The following is a 15,940-nucleotide window of genomic DNA, read 5'->3' as shown; positions in this document are numbered from 1 at the left end:
CATAATACAGCGCAGGTCGAAGATGGAGACGAGGAAAATGAGGAAGACTGGTGCATCAGCAGCGAGAGAAGAGAGAATGGAAGAGTTTAGGATTGAGATTGATTCCTACTGTTGAAGAAAGGCAGATTTTAATGTCGGGGTTGGCAGTGAATGTTTGGGCTAGAAAAAACGTCTTTCGATGCCAATGGCACTGAAATAGTTAATATTCTCTACGTGCCAACATAAATACGCTTGCGTGCCATCCATGATGAGTGTCTTAGGTTGCACCCCCCTGGACTAAACTAAGGGTGCCTTCACACTGCACCAAGAGGACTCGGTTCCTTTGGGAGCAGAGCAAATTCTTGCATTTATAATGAGTTGAAAGGTCTGCGTTCACTTTGCTGGGCTGTGTTAAAGCGCCGTGACGCTGCGGGGAGAAGTCGCGTCAGTTACCGGTGATACGTAGCTGGTTCTGAACAAAAGATTAAAGTATTATAACACATATTTAGTTAGTGAAATCTACACAGTGGTACATATTTCACCACTTCAATGAATGAATATATTAGATAGAATGTTAGAGTACAAACATCCTGTCTGAGCATTTCTAAAAAGTCCTTGGTATATAAATCATCGACATTTAACACTACAAATTTAACAGTCCAAATAAAGATAAAACCAATATTAAATTACTCAATTGGTGCAAAATAACACTAGAAAAATAAAATAAAAATAATTTTACACCACAGGTGCAAACTAACAATAAATTTAAAATAAATTACACCACCAATGCAAAATGACAATAGATGACAATAAATGACAATGAATTACAATAAATTACAAAGACACTTAATATGTGCAACATAGGTGGACAAAAAAGGGGGGGGGGGGGTTGATCCGGAGAGAGTTGTGATGACTATCTCCGTTTCTGTCCCCCTAAAAGGTGTATTTTTAGGGCCTTTTTGAAGGAGGCCAAAGAGGTGCATGTTTTGAGGGCAGGAGTCAAACAGTTCCACCCTTAGGGGGCAGTATTGTAAAAAGATGATTTACCCATGTTAGTCCTATAGGAGGGGGTAATCAGGGGGTAGCTTTGTGTTTCTGGTAACTGAGCTTCCCCTGCAGAGCAGCTTGGAGTACTCGCTGTACTTCCTCTACCGGAGACGCACCGCGTAGCGTCATTCCGGACAGTTGATCCTGCCTTTGCTCCGCCGAAAGGAACCGAGACCTTCCTTTTCAGGCGGACTTTTTTGATCCTCTCCAGAGTCCAGATGCGCGTTCACACTGGCCCAAACGGAGCGGATTATCCGAGGAAAGGAACTCTGGTCAGTTTAAAAGGGAGCAAACGGCGGCAGCGGGAATGCACCCTAAGTACAGAAGTATTTGTGAGCACGAGTATGGCTTTATGTCGAGGAACATTACCACAGATGCAGTGTTAGCATTGAGGCTAGCAATGGAGAAGTACAGAGAAGCTCAGAAGGAGCTGCATTGTGTCTTTGTAGATCTAGAGAAAGAATAACGGGGTGCCCAGAGAGGAACTGTAGCACTGCAGGAGGAAGTCTGGAGGGGCAGAGATGTGTGTCAGTAGCAGTAACAGGGGAGTTTCCTGTTTGTTTCCCATGGTGATGGATGGACGTTGGATGAGGTGTGACAGGAATCCCCTGGGAATATGATTTAAACCCCAAATGTGTATTGTAACAAGCCCAAATACAATTCCATGACTTAAACAGCGCGACACCTGTTACAGTTACTCAGTATAAAATATATGCAGCAACATCTAAGGAGGACATGCTGGGACATCCAGACCTGCTTAATGCATCTTTGGAACAAGAGACAATCAGAGCCTGCGACCCCGCCTCCAATAGACTATTGGATCTTGTGAGACAGTAAACAGGGCTTCCGGATCAGAGGGGCCAAACTGCTCTAGCTTGCTGCTCCGGAACGGGAAAAGATACAACTACAACTGTAACACATATGAAACTAGAATGAACTATGAGTGTTCACACCAAATCTGAAGTCTCTAGCTCCAGAATTGAGGTCAGGATGGACTCCTGAGAAATGCAGATTTTAGAACGAAAATTAGCTCTCAGATCCGGATTGTGATCCGGATCCGGCCGAAATTAGTCCTGGTCATTGACCTTTAAGGAGTACTTATGTGTGATTCTTCTCAGATCCATACCGCCATGCGTTTTGAAGAAATTAAGAAAAATGTCAAAAAGTGCCCTATCTCGCAATGTTAAAGAATCCTTTAAAACATTCTAGAATTTGGATCCAGATCCGGATCAACGCCATTCTGGGGAGGACCGAGCCAAAATTTCAAGTCAATTGGGTTACTAGTTTTTGAGATATGCGCGTAGACAAACAGACCCAATGGGCGGGGGTAACTACAGAGTATTTCAGTTAACCTGTGTGTCCTGCTGCACATTCTCTTGTCCTGGCCAGCTGAAGGAGAGCGTCCCTTCAGGAAAATGAAGATAATTAAAGACGACCTGCGCTCCACCTGTCCCAGGGCAGGCTAACAGTTTAGCCATGTTGACCGTTGAGAGGGAGCTCGTTCAAAGACTCCGTTTCAGTGACATTATTAATGACCCTAGAATCAAGAAAACACTTTTGATTCTGTGGAGTGTCATACTTCCTGATTGTGAATTGTTAATTTGATGACTTTAATGAGTAGAGAAGGCTGAAATATGTCCTGCTAAACTAATGTGAGAATTAGCATTATATTACCCAGCAGATGATTGCAGTCTTTATGAATAATCAGCTGTTTGTGATCAGTAAATTTTGTTCAATTTAATTGAAATTGGTTGTGAAGTTCTTGTAATGTTCTTATATACTTCAGTTTTTGTCATTAAGAGTAATTTTCAAATTTCTGTTGTGTGGCTACTTCATGTAAATGAATGGGTGAATGGCCCTGGGTCTGTATGTGGTGAAAGCCTCAAGTTCCTTGTTGTTTTTAGGCGTAATTAGGCCCGAGCGCCTTTTGCAACGCAGAAGACGACAAGTTGACGAGCGCAGCGAGTCAACCCTCGGCATCCAACGTTGCCATACTGTTGAGGACAACCAACACACTCACGCACACACACACCGACACTAAACAACACACACGCACACACACAGAGATCCTCGAACACGAGTTGACGAGCGCACTCAATCGTGATTTTATCACCTGTTATGGGTGAACCTGCGGAATGATCCAATAAGGTGATTCTGAGCTTCACGCAGCGTTCTTTAGCCTTTTATTCCTGCTTCTGTTTTTCTTTTGAGTAAGCAATCCAACATGACCACTGTTTTTCATCCTTTCCCTTCTTCCAGGCGGTGCGGTGACATCAGGCCTGGCCATTTATGACACCATGCAGTACATCCTTAATCCCATCTCCACGTGGTGCGTTGGCCAAGCAGCCAGTATGGGCAGCCTGTTGCTAGCAGCAGGAACCTCAGGCATGAGGCATTCACTGCCCAATGCTCGCATCATGGTCCATCAGCCATCAGGAGGCGCAAGGGTAAGGTGATCCTGTTAAACGTAAATTAGAGCTGTGATCGCTTCAGTGTAATAATATCCAAACCGCTGTGTGTCCAGGGTCAGGCTACAGATATCGCCATCCAGGCTGAGGAGATTCTGAAGCTCAAGAGGCAGATCAATATCATCTATGCCAAACACACAGGACAGATGCTGGAGACCATCGGTATGTTGGCAGTCAGAATAGGATACGACCCGACACAGTTCATACTGCACACGGCGTGTACTCTACCTGCTATCCAGTAATTAAGGAGTGTGCTGTGTGTGACAAGGTAATGCAGCCTCATGGGGAGTGCCGTTAGCAGGAGCTAATGTAGCATTGCCAGTTTTCCCTTGTGCTGGTCCCAAGCCCAGATAAATGCAGGGGGCTGCGACAGGAATGGCATCCATCGTAAAATGTGCTAAACTGAACATGCAAATCAATGTGATTTAGAAAGACATACCGGATTGGTTGAGGCCCGGGTTAGCAACGAACGCCAGCAGTCTCGTTAGCCCACGGAATGACGAAGAGGAGGAGAACCCGTGCATCCGCAGCGAGAGAAGAGGGACTGAGAGGAGAGACTCTGAATGTTGGGAGGATGACGGGAAAAGCTAGAGAGCTGGTGGACATGATGATGATGATGAGGAGGAAGGTTGATGTGTGTCCAGGAGGAAAGGAAGCAAGGCTAGAAGCTGAGGAGCAGGATTCAAGTTGTTTATAACGGAGGAGAGGAAAGAGGAATGGAGGAGGAGTTGGTGCAGAGTGTTCTAGAGGAGAAGGAGAAGTTCTTACGCTCCACAGGTAGGAGGTGAGTTAGAGGAGGAGAAGTTCTTACGCTCCACAGGTAGGAGGTGAGTTAGAGGAGGAGGAGAAGTTCTTACGCTCCACAGGTAGGAGGTGAGTTAGAGGAGGAGGAGAAGTTCTTACGCTCCACAGGTAGGAGGTGAGTTAGAGGAGAAGGAGAAGTTCTTACGCTCCACAGGTAGGAGGTGAGTTAGAGGAGAAGGAGAAGTTCTTACGCTCCACAGGTAGGAGGTGAGTTAGAGGAGAAGGAGAAGTTCTTACGCTCCACAGGTAGGAGGTGAGTTAGAGGAGGAGAAGTTCTTACGCTCCACAGGTAGGAGGTGAGTTAGAGGAGGAGGAGAAGTTCTTACGCTCCACAGGTAGGAGGTGAGTTAGAGGAGGAGGAGAAGTTCTTACGCTCCACAGGTAGGAGGTGAGTTAGAGGAGAAGGAGAAGTTCTTACGCTCCACAGGTAGGAGGTGAGTTAGAGGAGAAGGAGAAGTTCTTACGCTCCACAGGTAGGAGGTGAGTTAGAGGAGAAGGAGAAGTTCTTACGCTCCACAGGTAGGAGGTGAGTTAGAGGAGAAGGAGAAGTTCTTACGCTCCACAGGTAGGAGGTGAGTTAGAGGAGGAGGAGAAGTTCTTACGCTCCACAGGTAGGAGGTGAGTTAGAGGAGAAGTGGCTGCAACGTGCAGATGTGCTCACCAAGCAGCACACTCCCTCTGGTGGCGTACAGCAGTCCCTCATTTTCCGCGGGGGTAACTACTTCCGGATGGCGCCTCCTACGGTCGCCCTGGTGCTCTCGTGCGTTCTGTGTTTGTTTTTTAACGTTAATTGTGCGTCTGCGTGCTCTTACATCCGTGAAGAGCTTCTAAACTTTAGATCGACTCCCACGGACCTTTTGCCCGTTTTTTTAGTTTCTGCTGCAGAATTAGTTCATGTTTTGGTGAAACGAGTGAGACGCCGGAGAAGAGGGAAGCGTGCCGGCGCTCCCGTCCGACTCCGCAGGCGCGGATCTCGCACCCCCTTACCCAGAATATTCCTCTCCAACGTCCGTTCTCTCAGCACCAAGCTGGACGAGCTGGTCCTGCTGCTGATGAGGAGAAATAAGGACTTTTCCTCCTCTTGTGTTTTGTGCTTTACGGAGACGTGGCTCAGCGCACAGATCCCGGACAGCGCGCTGCAGCTGGAGGATTTCCGCCTCTTACGCGCGGATCGTGACCCGCTGCTCAACGTGCACTCGCGGTAAAGATTTTATGTTTGGAGCGGACCTTCCCTGATTCTCTTGTTATTGTTCTTGGTGACTTTAACAAGGGAAATCTGAGCCAGGAACTTCCCAAATACAGACAGTTTATGAAATGCCCCACCAGAGAGGAGAACACGCTGGACCATTGCTACACGACGGTGGGCGGGGCCTATCACGCTGTACCACATGCTGCCCTCGGACTATCAGACCACGTGGTCATCCACCTCATCCCAGCATACAGAGACTGAAGCTTGCTAAACCAGTAGCAAGCACAACCAAGATCTGGGCCGGTGAGGCTGTTGAGGAGCTCCGCTCATGTTTGGAGACGACAGACTGGGACATATTTAGGGCTGCTACGGATAACCTGGACGAGGACACGGACACGGTGACCTCATGGATCAGCTACAATGAGGAGCGCATCGTACCAACGCGCACCAGGGTGAGTTACGCTAACGACGAGCCCTGGTTCACGCCGAAGCTCAGCCAGATCAGACGTGAGAAAGAGGCAGAGACAGAGACAGCTACAAGGAGGTGAAGTACAGGTTTAGCAGGGAGCTGAAGAACGCTAAATCAGCATATTCACGCAGACTCCAGCAGCAGTTCTCTGCCAACGACCCTGCAGCAGTTTGGAGGGGGAGGGGGGGGGGGGGGGGCATTACCAACGACGAGCCCAAAGCCCCCCGAGCTCTGAACGACCTGCCGCTTGCCCAGCGCTTAAACATGCACTACTGCTGCTTCAACCAGCCCCCCACACCTATCCGGACCCTCCAGTCACCCCCTCCTCCACCCACAACATGGAGGGCAAACTGCCAAATGCCTCCACAGACTCTCCCCCCACTGTCCCCTGCATCCAGGAGCAAGATGTGCACAGACAGTTCACAAAGCTGAACCCCCGCAAAGCTGCGGGGCCGGACTATGTTTCCCCCCCACCCTGAAACATTGTGCCAGTGAGCTGACTCCTGTCTTCACAGACATCTTTAACCCCTCCCTGGAGTCCTGTCATGTTCCAGCCTGCTTCAAGTCCTCCACCATTGTTCCTGTCCCCAAGAAGACAAGGATCACAGGACTTAATGACTACAGACCGATAGCGCTGACATCTGTAGTCAGGAAGTCTTTTGAGCGCCTGGTTCTCCACCACCTGAAGACCCTCACCGCCCCCCTCCTGGACCCGCTGCAGTTCACCTACCGAGCCAACAGGTCTGTAGACGACGCAGTCAATCTGGCCCTCCACTTCATCCTGCAGCATCTGGACTCCCCAGGAACCTACGCCAGGATCCTGTTTGTGGACTTCAGCTCAGCTTTCAACACCATCCTCCCGGGACTGCTCCAGGACAAGCTGCTCCAGCTCGATGTGCCCGACTCCCTCTGCTGGTGGATCACCGACTTCCTGACGGAGCGGAGGCAGCATGTGCGGCTGGGGTCTACGGTCTCGGACACCCTGACTATCAGCACCGGATCCCCCCAGGGCTGTGTACTTTCCCCCTGGCTCTTCTCCCTGTACACCAACTGCTGCACCTCCAGCCATCAGTCCGTCAAACTGATTAAGTTTGCGGACGACACCACCCTCATCGGGCTCATCTCGGACGGTGATGAGTCGGCCTACAGGAGGGAGGTGGACCGGCTGGTGTCCTGGTGTAGCAGCAACAACCTGGAGCTGAACAGCCAGAAAACAGTGGAGATGATCGTGGACTTCAGGAAAGTCACAGCCCCACCGTCCCCCCTCGCCCTCACAGACTCCCCTACCCCCATCTCCATCGTGGACTCTTTCCGCTTCCTGGGCACCACCATCACCCGGGACCTCAAGGGGGAGCCGACCATCAGCTCCCTCATCAAGAAGGCTCAGCAGAGGATGTACTTCCTGCGGCAGCTGAGGAAACTCAAGCTGCCGACCCAGATGTAGGTGCAGTTCTACACCTCCATCGTGGAGTCCGTCCTCACTTCCTCCATCACCATGTGGTACGCTGGCGCCACCACCAGGGACAGACAGACTGCAGCGCATTGTGCGTCAGGGGTGCCCATTACGTCGATCGCGATCGACCGGTAGATCGCGAAGGTAAAGTGGGTCGATCGCGTGACATATTGTTTGATTGACATGCGGGGCAGCCAGTCAGATGACGACTTGTTTTTTCTGACCGCACATGCGCAAATAGGCGCTAAGCGCAGTGTCGCTGCGCCATGCTCTCTCTCTCTCTCTCTGTCTCTCTCCCGAGGGGGGAGGGGCTGGACGCACACACAGACACACTCACAGCACGAGTCACGAGTTGTCTCCGATCTTCAGCCCTCGCTTTTTTCTTTAAAACTACAGAAAGATTATCACCATCGTAAGAAGACAGAAACACATCACTTTAACGCGGAATGGGAACAAGTTTGTTTCACGATGTCGTTTAAACGCCTTTCTGCCTGTGCCGCCCATCGATCGCTCTCCAGATGTTTTATTTATTGATCACCGGAGAACACTTCGGCTGCTTCAACACGACCAAGAGGCAGTTTTCTTCCTGCAGTACTCTTCATCAGATACTCGGAGTAATGAAACTAATGAAACCTGAGCGTTCCTCTCTGCCGCTAACGCTAGCACAGCTGCAACTTCCCCTTGCACTACAAAATAAGAGCGCACATTTCAAAATAAACGTCAAGCAGCTGCGCTGCATTTACACTGCCAGTCTACAATCGCAATAACGACAATACGACACCGACTTTCCACCGAAAAGCGAGCTGAGAAACAGAAAGGTTCATGAATTAAGATCCCAGCTGTCCGGACAGCAGCCATTTTACACACAACATACTTCAAAAGCGAAAGCCGCCACCGAGGCATCGTTCCGTCACGTCATCATTAATAACAAGAAGTCCTTCCAAACCTGATGCAATTACAAAAACATGTTCAGTTAATTCAATTGTGTTGTTCAATATTGGCTCATGTGGGTACGCAGGGTACATCAGCATACATTGTACATAAAGAATAATCGATATATTTGAAAATACTTCTATGTTTAGCATTTTTTTAGTGGGTAGATCTTTGTGACTTGGTCATTTTAAAAGTAGCTGGCATGCTGAAAAAGTGTGGGCGCCCCTGTTGTACGTGCTGCGGAGAAGGTGATTGGCTGCAAGCTGCCGTCCCTCCAGGACCTGTATGTCTCCAGGACTCGGAGGCGTGCAGGTCGGATCACAGCCGACCCTTCTCACCCTGGACACGGACTTTTTGACCCTCCCCCCTCAGGCAGGAGGCTACGGTCCATCCGGACCAGAACCTCCCGCCACAAGAACAGCTTCTTTCCCTCAGCTGTAAGACTCATGAACACTTAATAATTCTGTCCCGGACTCCTGAACACAACTTGCACTGTTCCATTTGCACTGCGTGATTACGCTAGTTTACTGCTGCTAGTACACATCTGTGTATCCGCTCCTGCTGCTGCTGATGTGTCTGTACTTGTATGGTTTTTGTTTTTTGTATTTAGTCATTACTGTTACATGAAGCACGACTTCACCGAGAAACGTTCCTAGTCTAAACCCTCACTGACAATAAACTGCTTCTGATTCTGATTCTAAAAACAACCCGCAATAAGTGAAATACGCAAAGTAGTGATCTTAATTTAAAAAAAATTATTGTACATGTACATAAATGTTTTAAGGCTGTAAAACCCCTCGCCACACACTTTATACACGTTTAACAGTCAGGCATTAATCTAAATAGATTGTTTCAGTATTATAGAATGAAACCAAAGATCAAAACCTTTTCAGAACTAAACATTTGTTTGAGGAATATAAATATATAGTACGTACAGTAAACGTTTTCCTGTTAATAATGTTAAGGCGTGCAGGTCGAGGAAAGAGCCGCTTGGAGTGCAGAAGAACAAATATTCTACTCGTGCTGTCTTTAGCCTCTCATGCTGCTTTATTGGATAGCTTAGCACAGCGGAACGGCAGCGGCTACATGTATCAACAGGAAGAAACGAAACCCAAAAGGGACGTGACGTTTATGCTCCTACAAAATAAAAGCCTCTTTTTACACAGAGAATAAGAGCGCTATTAAACAAACGCTTAACAAATAAACATGATAGCTTCTAGAAATAACGAATTTAATTTTAATGATCAACCTACGAGGTTGAACACATGAGAAGTTATTAATAGCAACTTGCGCGTATTTCACAGTTCCTCCGACCGCGCCTTCGTCCTTGCGCCGCTTCAAGGCGCGTTCAAGTGCAAAAAGAAAAAATCAGAAAAATTGCATTAAAACTCCCCGAAGCGGCGAAGTTGCGTAAGATGAACCGCATTATATCGAGGGACTACTGTATGTCGGTAATAACACCGATAACGTATACTGCCTGCATGTAGGAATATGGAGTATAACATTTCACAACAAACCCATACCCTGAAGAATATCAGTAACAATACTTCAGAAAAATACTCAAGAACACCTATGAACAATATGTAAGAGTGTGGGGGTGCCTTGCTTTGCTACCAGAACTCACAATCCTCACACTCTCCCCTCAAAAATGTAATGGCATCCAAACATGAGTACCAGTTCACATCATGAAATTATGTCCACACATTGATATGCATAAAATATAGGCAGATGAGGCACTGTCCTCAGTGATCTCCTGTTAATGTCATATGCCTGCAGCAGACGTCATTGTGCACTATAACAGTCCACTGCTACGTCCGCATTGTGCACGGGTATCTGCATCTCTGCTGAGAGAAAGGCGTGTCAGCATAGTAGTAACCTGCCATTTCAATAAACATGTTTCATCCCAACTATTACTGGACACTCAATGTCGGACACCTCTTGAACAAATGGTGCGTTTTTATTGTTTTAAATCATTACTCTATTTTAACACAAAGAACGTCGACATCCTTACGTTAACTGTATAGCATCACTGTACTTATCTAGAAGTTCACTTTCTAGGCATGTAACATAGAAGGCTACCCTAACTCATGATATGTGAATATCCATCCATCCATCCATCCATCCATCCATCTTCATCCGCTTATCCGGGGCCGGGTCGCGGGGGCAGCAGCCTAAGCAGGGAAGCCCAGACTTCCCTCTCCCCGGCCACTTCCTCTAGCTCTTCCGGGGGGATCCCGAGGCGTTCCCAGGCCAGCCGAGAGACATAGTCTCTCCAGCGTGTCCTGGGTCTTCCCCGTGGTCTCCTCCCGGTGGGACGTGCCCTGAACACCTCACCAGGGAGGCGTTCAGGAGGCATCCTGAATAGGTGCCCGAGCCTCCTCATCTGGCTCCTCTCAACGCGGAGGAGCAGCGGCTCTACTCCGAGCTCCTCCCGGATGACTGAGCTTCTCACCCTATCTCTAAGGGAGAGCCCAGCCCCCCCACGGAGGAAGCTCATTTCAGCCGCTTGTACCCGGGATCTTGTTCTTTCGGTCACTACCCAAAGCTCCGTGACCATAGGTGAGGGTAGGAACGAAGATCGACAGGTAAATCGAGAGCTTCGCCTTTCGGCTCAGCTCCCTCTTCACCATCACTGGAAATGGGTCCGACTTATTGCAGGCAATGCGAACCAAGTTCTGGCACCGGTTATATAGGGAGCGGACACCCCATACTCCCGGAGCACCCCCTACAGGACTCCCCGAGGGATAAGGTTGAATGCCTTCTCCAAATCCACAAACTCCCATGCTCCCTCAAGGGCCCTGCCAAGGGTGTAGAGCTGGTCCACAGTTCCGCGGCCTGGATGAAAAACCACATTGCTCCTCATGAATCCAAGGTTCGACTATCCGGCGGACCCTCCTCTCCAGTACCCCTGAATATACCTTACCGGGGAGGCTGAGGAGTGTGATCCCTCTATAGTTGGAACGCACCCTCCGGTCCCCCTTCTTATAAAGAGGGACCACCACCCCGGTCTGCCAATCCAAAGGCACTGCCCCCGATGTCCATGCAATGTTGCAGAGTTGTGTCGACCATGACAGCCCTACAACATCCAGAGCCTTAAGGGACTCCGGGCGGATCTCATCCACCCCTGGGGCCCTGCCACCGAGGAGCTTTTTAACTACCTCGGCAACCTCGGCCCCAGAAATAGAGGAGCTCACCCCCAAGTCCCTAGGCCCTGCTTCCTCACTGGAAGGCATGTCGGTGGGATTGAGGAGGTCTTCGAAGTAGTCCCTCCACCGATCTACGACGTCTCGAGTCGAGGTCAGCAGCGCACCATCCCCACCGTACACAGTGTTGACCGTGCACTGCTTCCCCCTCCTGAGACACCGGATGGTGGTCCAGAACCTGTTTGAAGCCGTCCGGAAGTCGTTTTCCATGGCCTCACCGAACTCCTCCCATGCCCGGGTTTTTGCCTCAGCAACCGCGGTAGCTGCACTCCGCTTGGTCTGTCGGTACCTGTCTGTTGCCTCCGGAGTCCCAAAGGCCAAAAAGGCCTGTGGGACTCCTGCAGCTTGACGGCATCCCTCACCACCGGAGTCCACCAAGATGTTTGGGAATTCCTGCCACAACAGGCACCGACCACCTTACGGCCACAGCACCGACCGGCCGCTTTGACAATGGAGGCATGAAACATGGTCCACTCGGACTCAATGTCCCCTGCCTCCCCCGGTACATGGTTAAAGCTCTCCAGGAGGTGGGAGTTAAAACTCCTGAAAGGAGATTTTGGACAAACACTTGCAATCCGTTTGGGCCTGCCCAAGTCTGTTTGGTATCCTCCCCCACCATCCAGGAGGGGGCCCTGGTGACCTGCGTCCGGGCGAGGGGAAACTCTGGACCAATTATTTCACTCATCATAAGGGTCTATGAGCTACCCTTAGTCTGGCCCCTCCCCTAGGACTTGTTTGTCATGGGTGACCCTACCAGGGGCATATAGCCCCCGACAACTGAGCTCTTAGGATCACTGGGACACTCAACCCTAACCCCTCCACCACGATAAGGTGGCAGCTCAGGGAAGGGAGTTATGACATTACTTTCTAGTTATGGCTGATGATTTGTCTTTTTAAAATCAACAGCTAACAGCTTAGTTGGCACTGATTTGGGAAGACATTGGGGATGTATTGTCAAACTTTGTGTATACATAAATTTGGGGTGCACCGATTGCAATTTTCTGGCCAATCGCCGATCTTTTAACAGTCCTGACAGCATCCACCTTCAATGTTCCAATCTTATTTTATTGAACATGTAACCCACATGAAAGATATTGTTTCCAAAACAATATACATAATTTAGAGATGTAGTTGCACCTCCTTGCCAGAAGGAGGCACACGCATCCTTCCGTGTTGCACTCAAAAAGTGCCGTTGCAAGCTCGCGCTCACTCAGATACTCGCTCATTCTGATCTAAGACAGCGAAAGAGAACGTCACGCGAAATTGAAGAGAACCTTGGACCGAATGCCATTGAACTGAACGGAGGAGCCGCTATCATCCAGCGGGCCCTCTCAACCTGAGCTCCGATTGGTTTTTCTTTTAGCGGATTAAGACCGAATACAGATTCTGAACCCTGGAGGGTTCAGTGGCGAGCCAGTTCCAAAGAGACTGTGGACGGACCGGACGCACGGCGTGGCCAGCCGTGGGTTCTGTCCTCAGAGACGTCAGAGCAGCGATTCACCTGAATCACACATTCAGATAAGACACACAAGAATCACACATTCAGATAAGACACACAAGAATCACACATTCAGATAAGACACACAAGAATCACACATTCAGATAAGACACACAAGAATCACACATTCAGATAAGACACACAAGCTACGTGAACTCGCTCTCCTTTCCTCAAAGGAGAGCGAGTTCATGTAGCTTGTGTGTCTTATCTGAATCACACATTCAGATAAGACACACAACCTACATGAACTCGCTCTCCTTTCCTCAAAGGAGAAACGGAAGGACTCAACTCTCGTGCTTGCAATTCAAAGAAAGACCATTCCATTGTACTTTTATTTATTTTATTTTATTATAGGAGGGATTTATTTTTGTACCTTTTTATTTCTATTATTTTGTATATTGTAAATATGTTGCTAGTTATTGTTATGAGGCAATAAATGTGTCACTGTTCAACGTATAAACGTCTTCTCTTTAAAGTGGGTCAACACAACAAAGTAAGAATTGTCCAACTACCGAACCTAACGTGAATGTTGGGTCATTAGCATCAGTCTAAGGGCGCTACAAACAAGCAAAACTTTTGTAACAGGTTACACTGCAGACCTGTTTTGAGTCTCTCACCAAAAATAAAGTGCACAGCAGTATTTTGCTTTTAGGAATAAGAGGAAATGACAAGGTTTGATGTCATTACAACAGGAATTAACATGCCACAGGTAATTTCTGCTTTTTCACCAGACAAGCGACTTCTTTTATCATCTACTACGGGGGTGCTCACACTTTTTCAGCGTGCGAGCTACTTATAAAATGACCAAGTCACAAAGATCTACAAGACATGGAAGTATTTTCAAATATATGGAGGATTCTTTATTTACAATGTATGTTGATGTACCCTGCGTAACCGCATAAGCCAATGTTGAACAACACGATTTAATTAACTGTGAAGTTCTTTTGTAATTACATCAGTTTACTTTGATGACTTGCATTGACTTGAATCAGCCAGGGATGCGTAGTCCAGACAGTAGCTGACAGCCAGCCTGAAGCACATTTCCAAATGTTCATCGGTCATGGTGGAACGGTGCTTGGACTGAATGATCTTCATCGCATAAATAAGTGGAGCCCTAGAACAACGGGCCCCTTGAAGCAACCACACACTAACACGTGCATCAAGGGGCCCTAGCACACGGAGAGGGAGCAGGGTGAAGGCGCCGCCACGGTCGGCGCACCTGGAGCCGTTTGCGGCGACGGTGCCTTGCTCAAGGGCACCTCTCCAGTCACCAGCCCACACACCACATCCCATCAGAGCTGGGACTCGAACCAGGGAAGCAGTGGACTTCTCCGCCTCCCAGCCCAGGGCCCAACCCACTGAGCCACTGCAGCCCCGCACGTCCTCATATCGGGGGACGTTTCCTCCGTGAGCAAGTTCCAGAACTGTCCACGAGGTCTTGACTTCAGTTTGATGTCGGCTTGAAGATTCTAAATCTCAATCTCCACTCCAGAAGGGTTCAGGTGAAACAGTGTTGCGATTTTTGATGCGAGTGTATCAACCTCAGCATCTTCCCGAAAAGGGTGGCGCATGACTCTGACTGGCTGCCCTGCATGTCAATCAAAGGATATGTTGACGTAATGGGCACCCCTGATCTACTACATGTCCAGCCAAGCTAAACAGGTGCTCGCTTTCAATCAGCAGGGGGCGGAGCAAAAGGTTCGTGGAAGTAGGCGGACCTGGATATGATTGGTGGATAAGATCGGTTTCATATGTAGAAATCGGCCAATCGCGCAAAATTATGGCAATCGGCACCGATCAATTGGCTGGCCGTTTGATTGGTGCATCCCTAACATGAATACAAACTTGTTCCGTTAACCAGTCTACTGCCTATAGTAGAATCTGCAACTCTACACAACAGATTATTCGTAACTTGACTGTGATGCCTTTAAAATCTATGTTAATGTTGGGTCGCTACCTCTGCTCAAATCTCTGTGCCTCTCCTTCCTTTTAGAGACAGTCATGGAAAGGGATCGCTACATGAGCCCCATGGAGGCCCAGGACTTTGGTCTCATCGATCGGGTACTGATTCACCCACCCCAGGCAGGCCAGGATGAGCCTGAGCTGGTGCAGAAAGAGCAGTCAGCCGTAACTAGTGCCTCCCCACAGGCGGAGTCTCTCGTCAGTGAGAAGGCCACCACTGGGACACCCCCTCCACCTCAGCCATGAACCCACCACAGAGCTGTTCCCCAGAACAAGGTCGAGCCTCAATTTGGTAGCTTCTTTCTACCTCGTACCCAAACCGGTGGACATATGCACGCTATACAAAATGCAGCTTCGTTTTATGTCCAGGATTTTAATTTAAATCTGAGCTATTGATTCCTGTGGTCTTTAAAATTAAAGCCAAGGAATGGCTGAGAAGTAGTAAGACATCTTATGACTCAATGTAGGAGATGTGGCGTCAACTTTTAACTGAGATGATCCTCATGCACCGCTGGGTAAGATATACATTTAAGGGAGGGGAACCCTGTTAAGATGGAGCCATGTTTTTCTGCTGACACTGAAGAGTGGAGAAGAACTATATGACCTGTATTAGAATATTCATATTTGTAATAAATGGCAATTTTGACCAATTGACATTTTTCTTATCTTCAGTAAATGAACTTTTGTCTTGTCATCCTGCTTCCGAAGTACAGCTGGAAGCAAAATCACTCAACTATATTGACCTTTACAAAATCTATCTACTTGACTAATCTACTATCTAGCAGCTGTTTGCAAAAACCTAGTCAACAAGATCAATTGTAAGGTTTAAATAGCTCAAGATCCTTGATCTCACCCCAGCAGAACAACAGGACCTCCACAACTTGACAACTGCACTACAGAGGCGGTTTGGGTAACAGCATTTCACTGGCCAGAGC

At 48.5% G+C, this 15,940-nt stretch overlaps 1 protein-coding gene across 1 annotated transcript in view; it reads left to right on the top strand.

Annotated features, from left to right (window-relative positions):
- The window catches only part of clpp (caseinolytic mitochondrial matrix peptidase proteolytic subunit), a 38,988-nt gene extending 23,342 nt beyond the window's left edge, over positions 1-15,646 (top strand). Inside the window, exons 5-7 of the mRNA XM_068750219.1 lie at positions 3,286-3,473; positions 3,551-3,656; positions 15,037-15,646. Of these exons, the coding sequence (XP_068606320.1) occupies positions 3,286-3,473; positions 3,551-3,656; positions 15,037-15,251 (509 nt within the window). The 3' untranslated portion in view covers positions 15,252-15,646. The remainder of the gene's footprint in view (positions 1-3,285; positions 3,474-3,550; positions 3,657-15,036) is intronic.
- The last annotated feature ends 294 nt before the right edge of the window (positions 15,647-15,940 follow it).

Source organism: Brachionichthys hirsutus, chromosome 16, assembly GCF_040956055.1.
Source record: "Brachionichthys hirsutus isolate HB-005 chromosome 16, CSIRO-AGI_Bhir_v1, whole genome shotgun sequence".
NCBI classification, from domain to species: Eukaryota; Metazoa; Chordata; class Actinopteri; order Lophiiformes; family Brachionichthyidae; genus Brachionichthys; species Brachionichthys hirsutus.
This window is presented reverse-complemented; position numbering and strand designations above follow the sequence as displayed.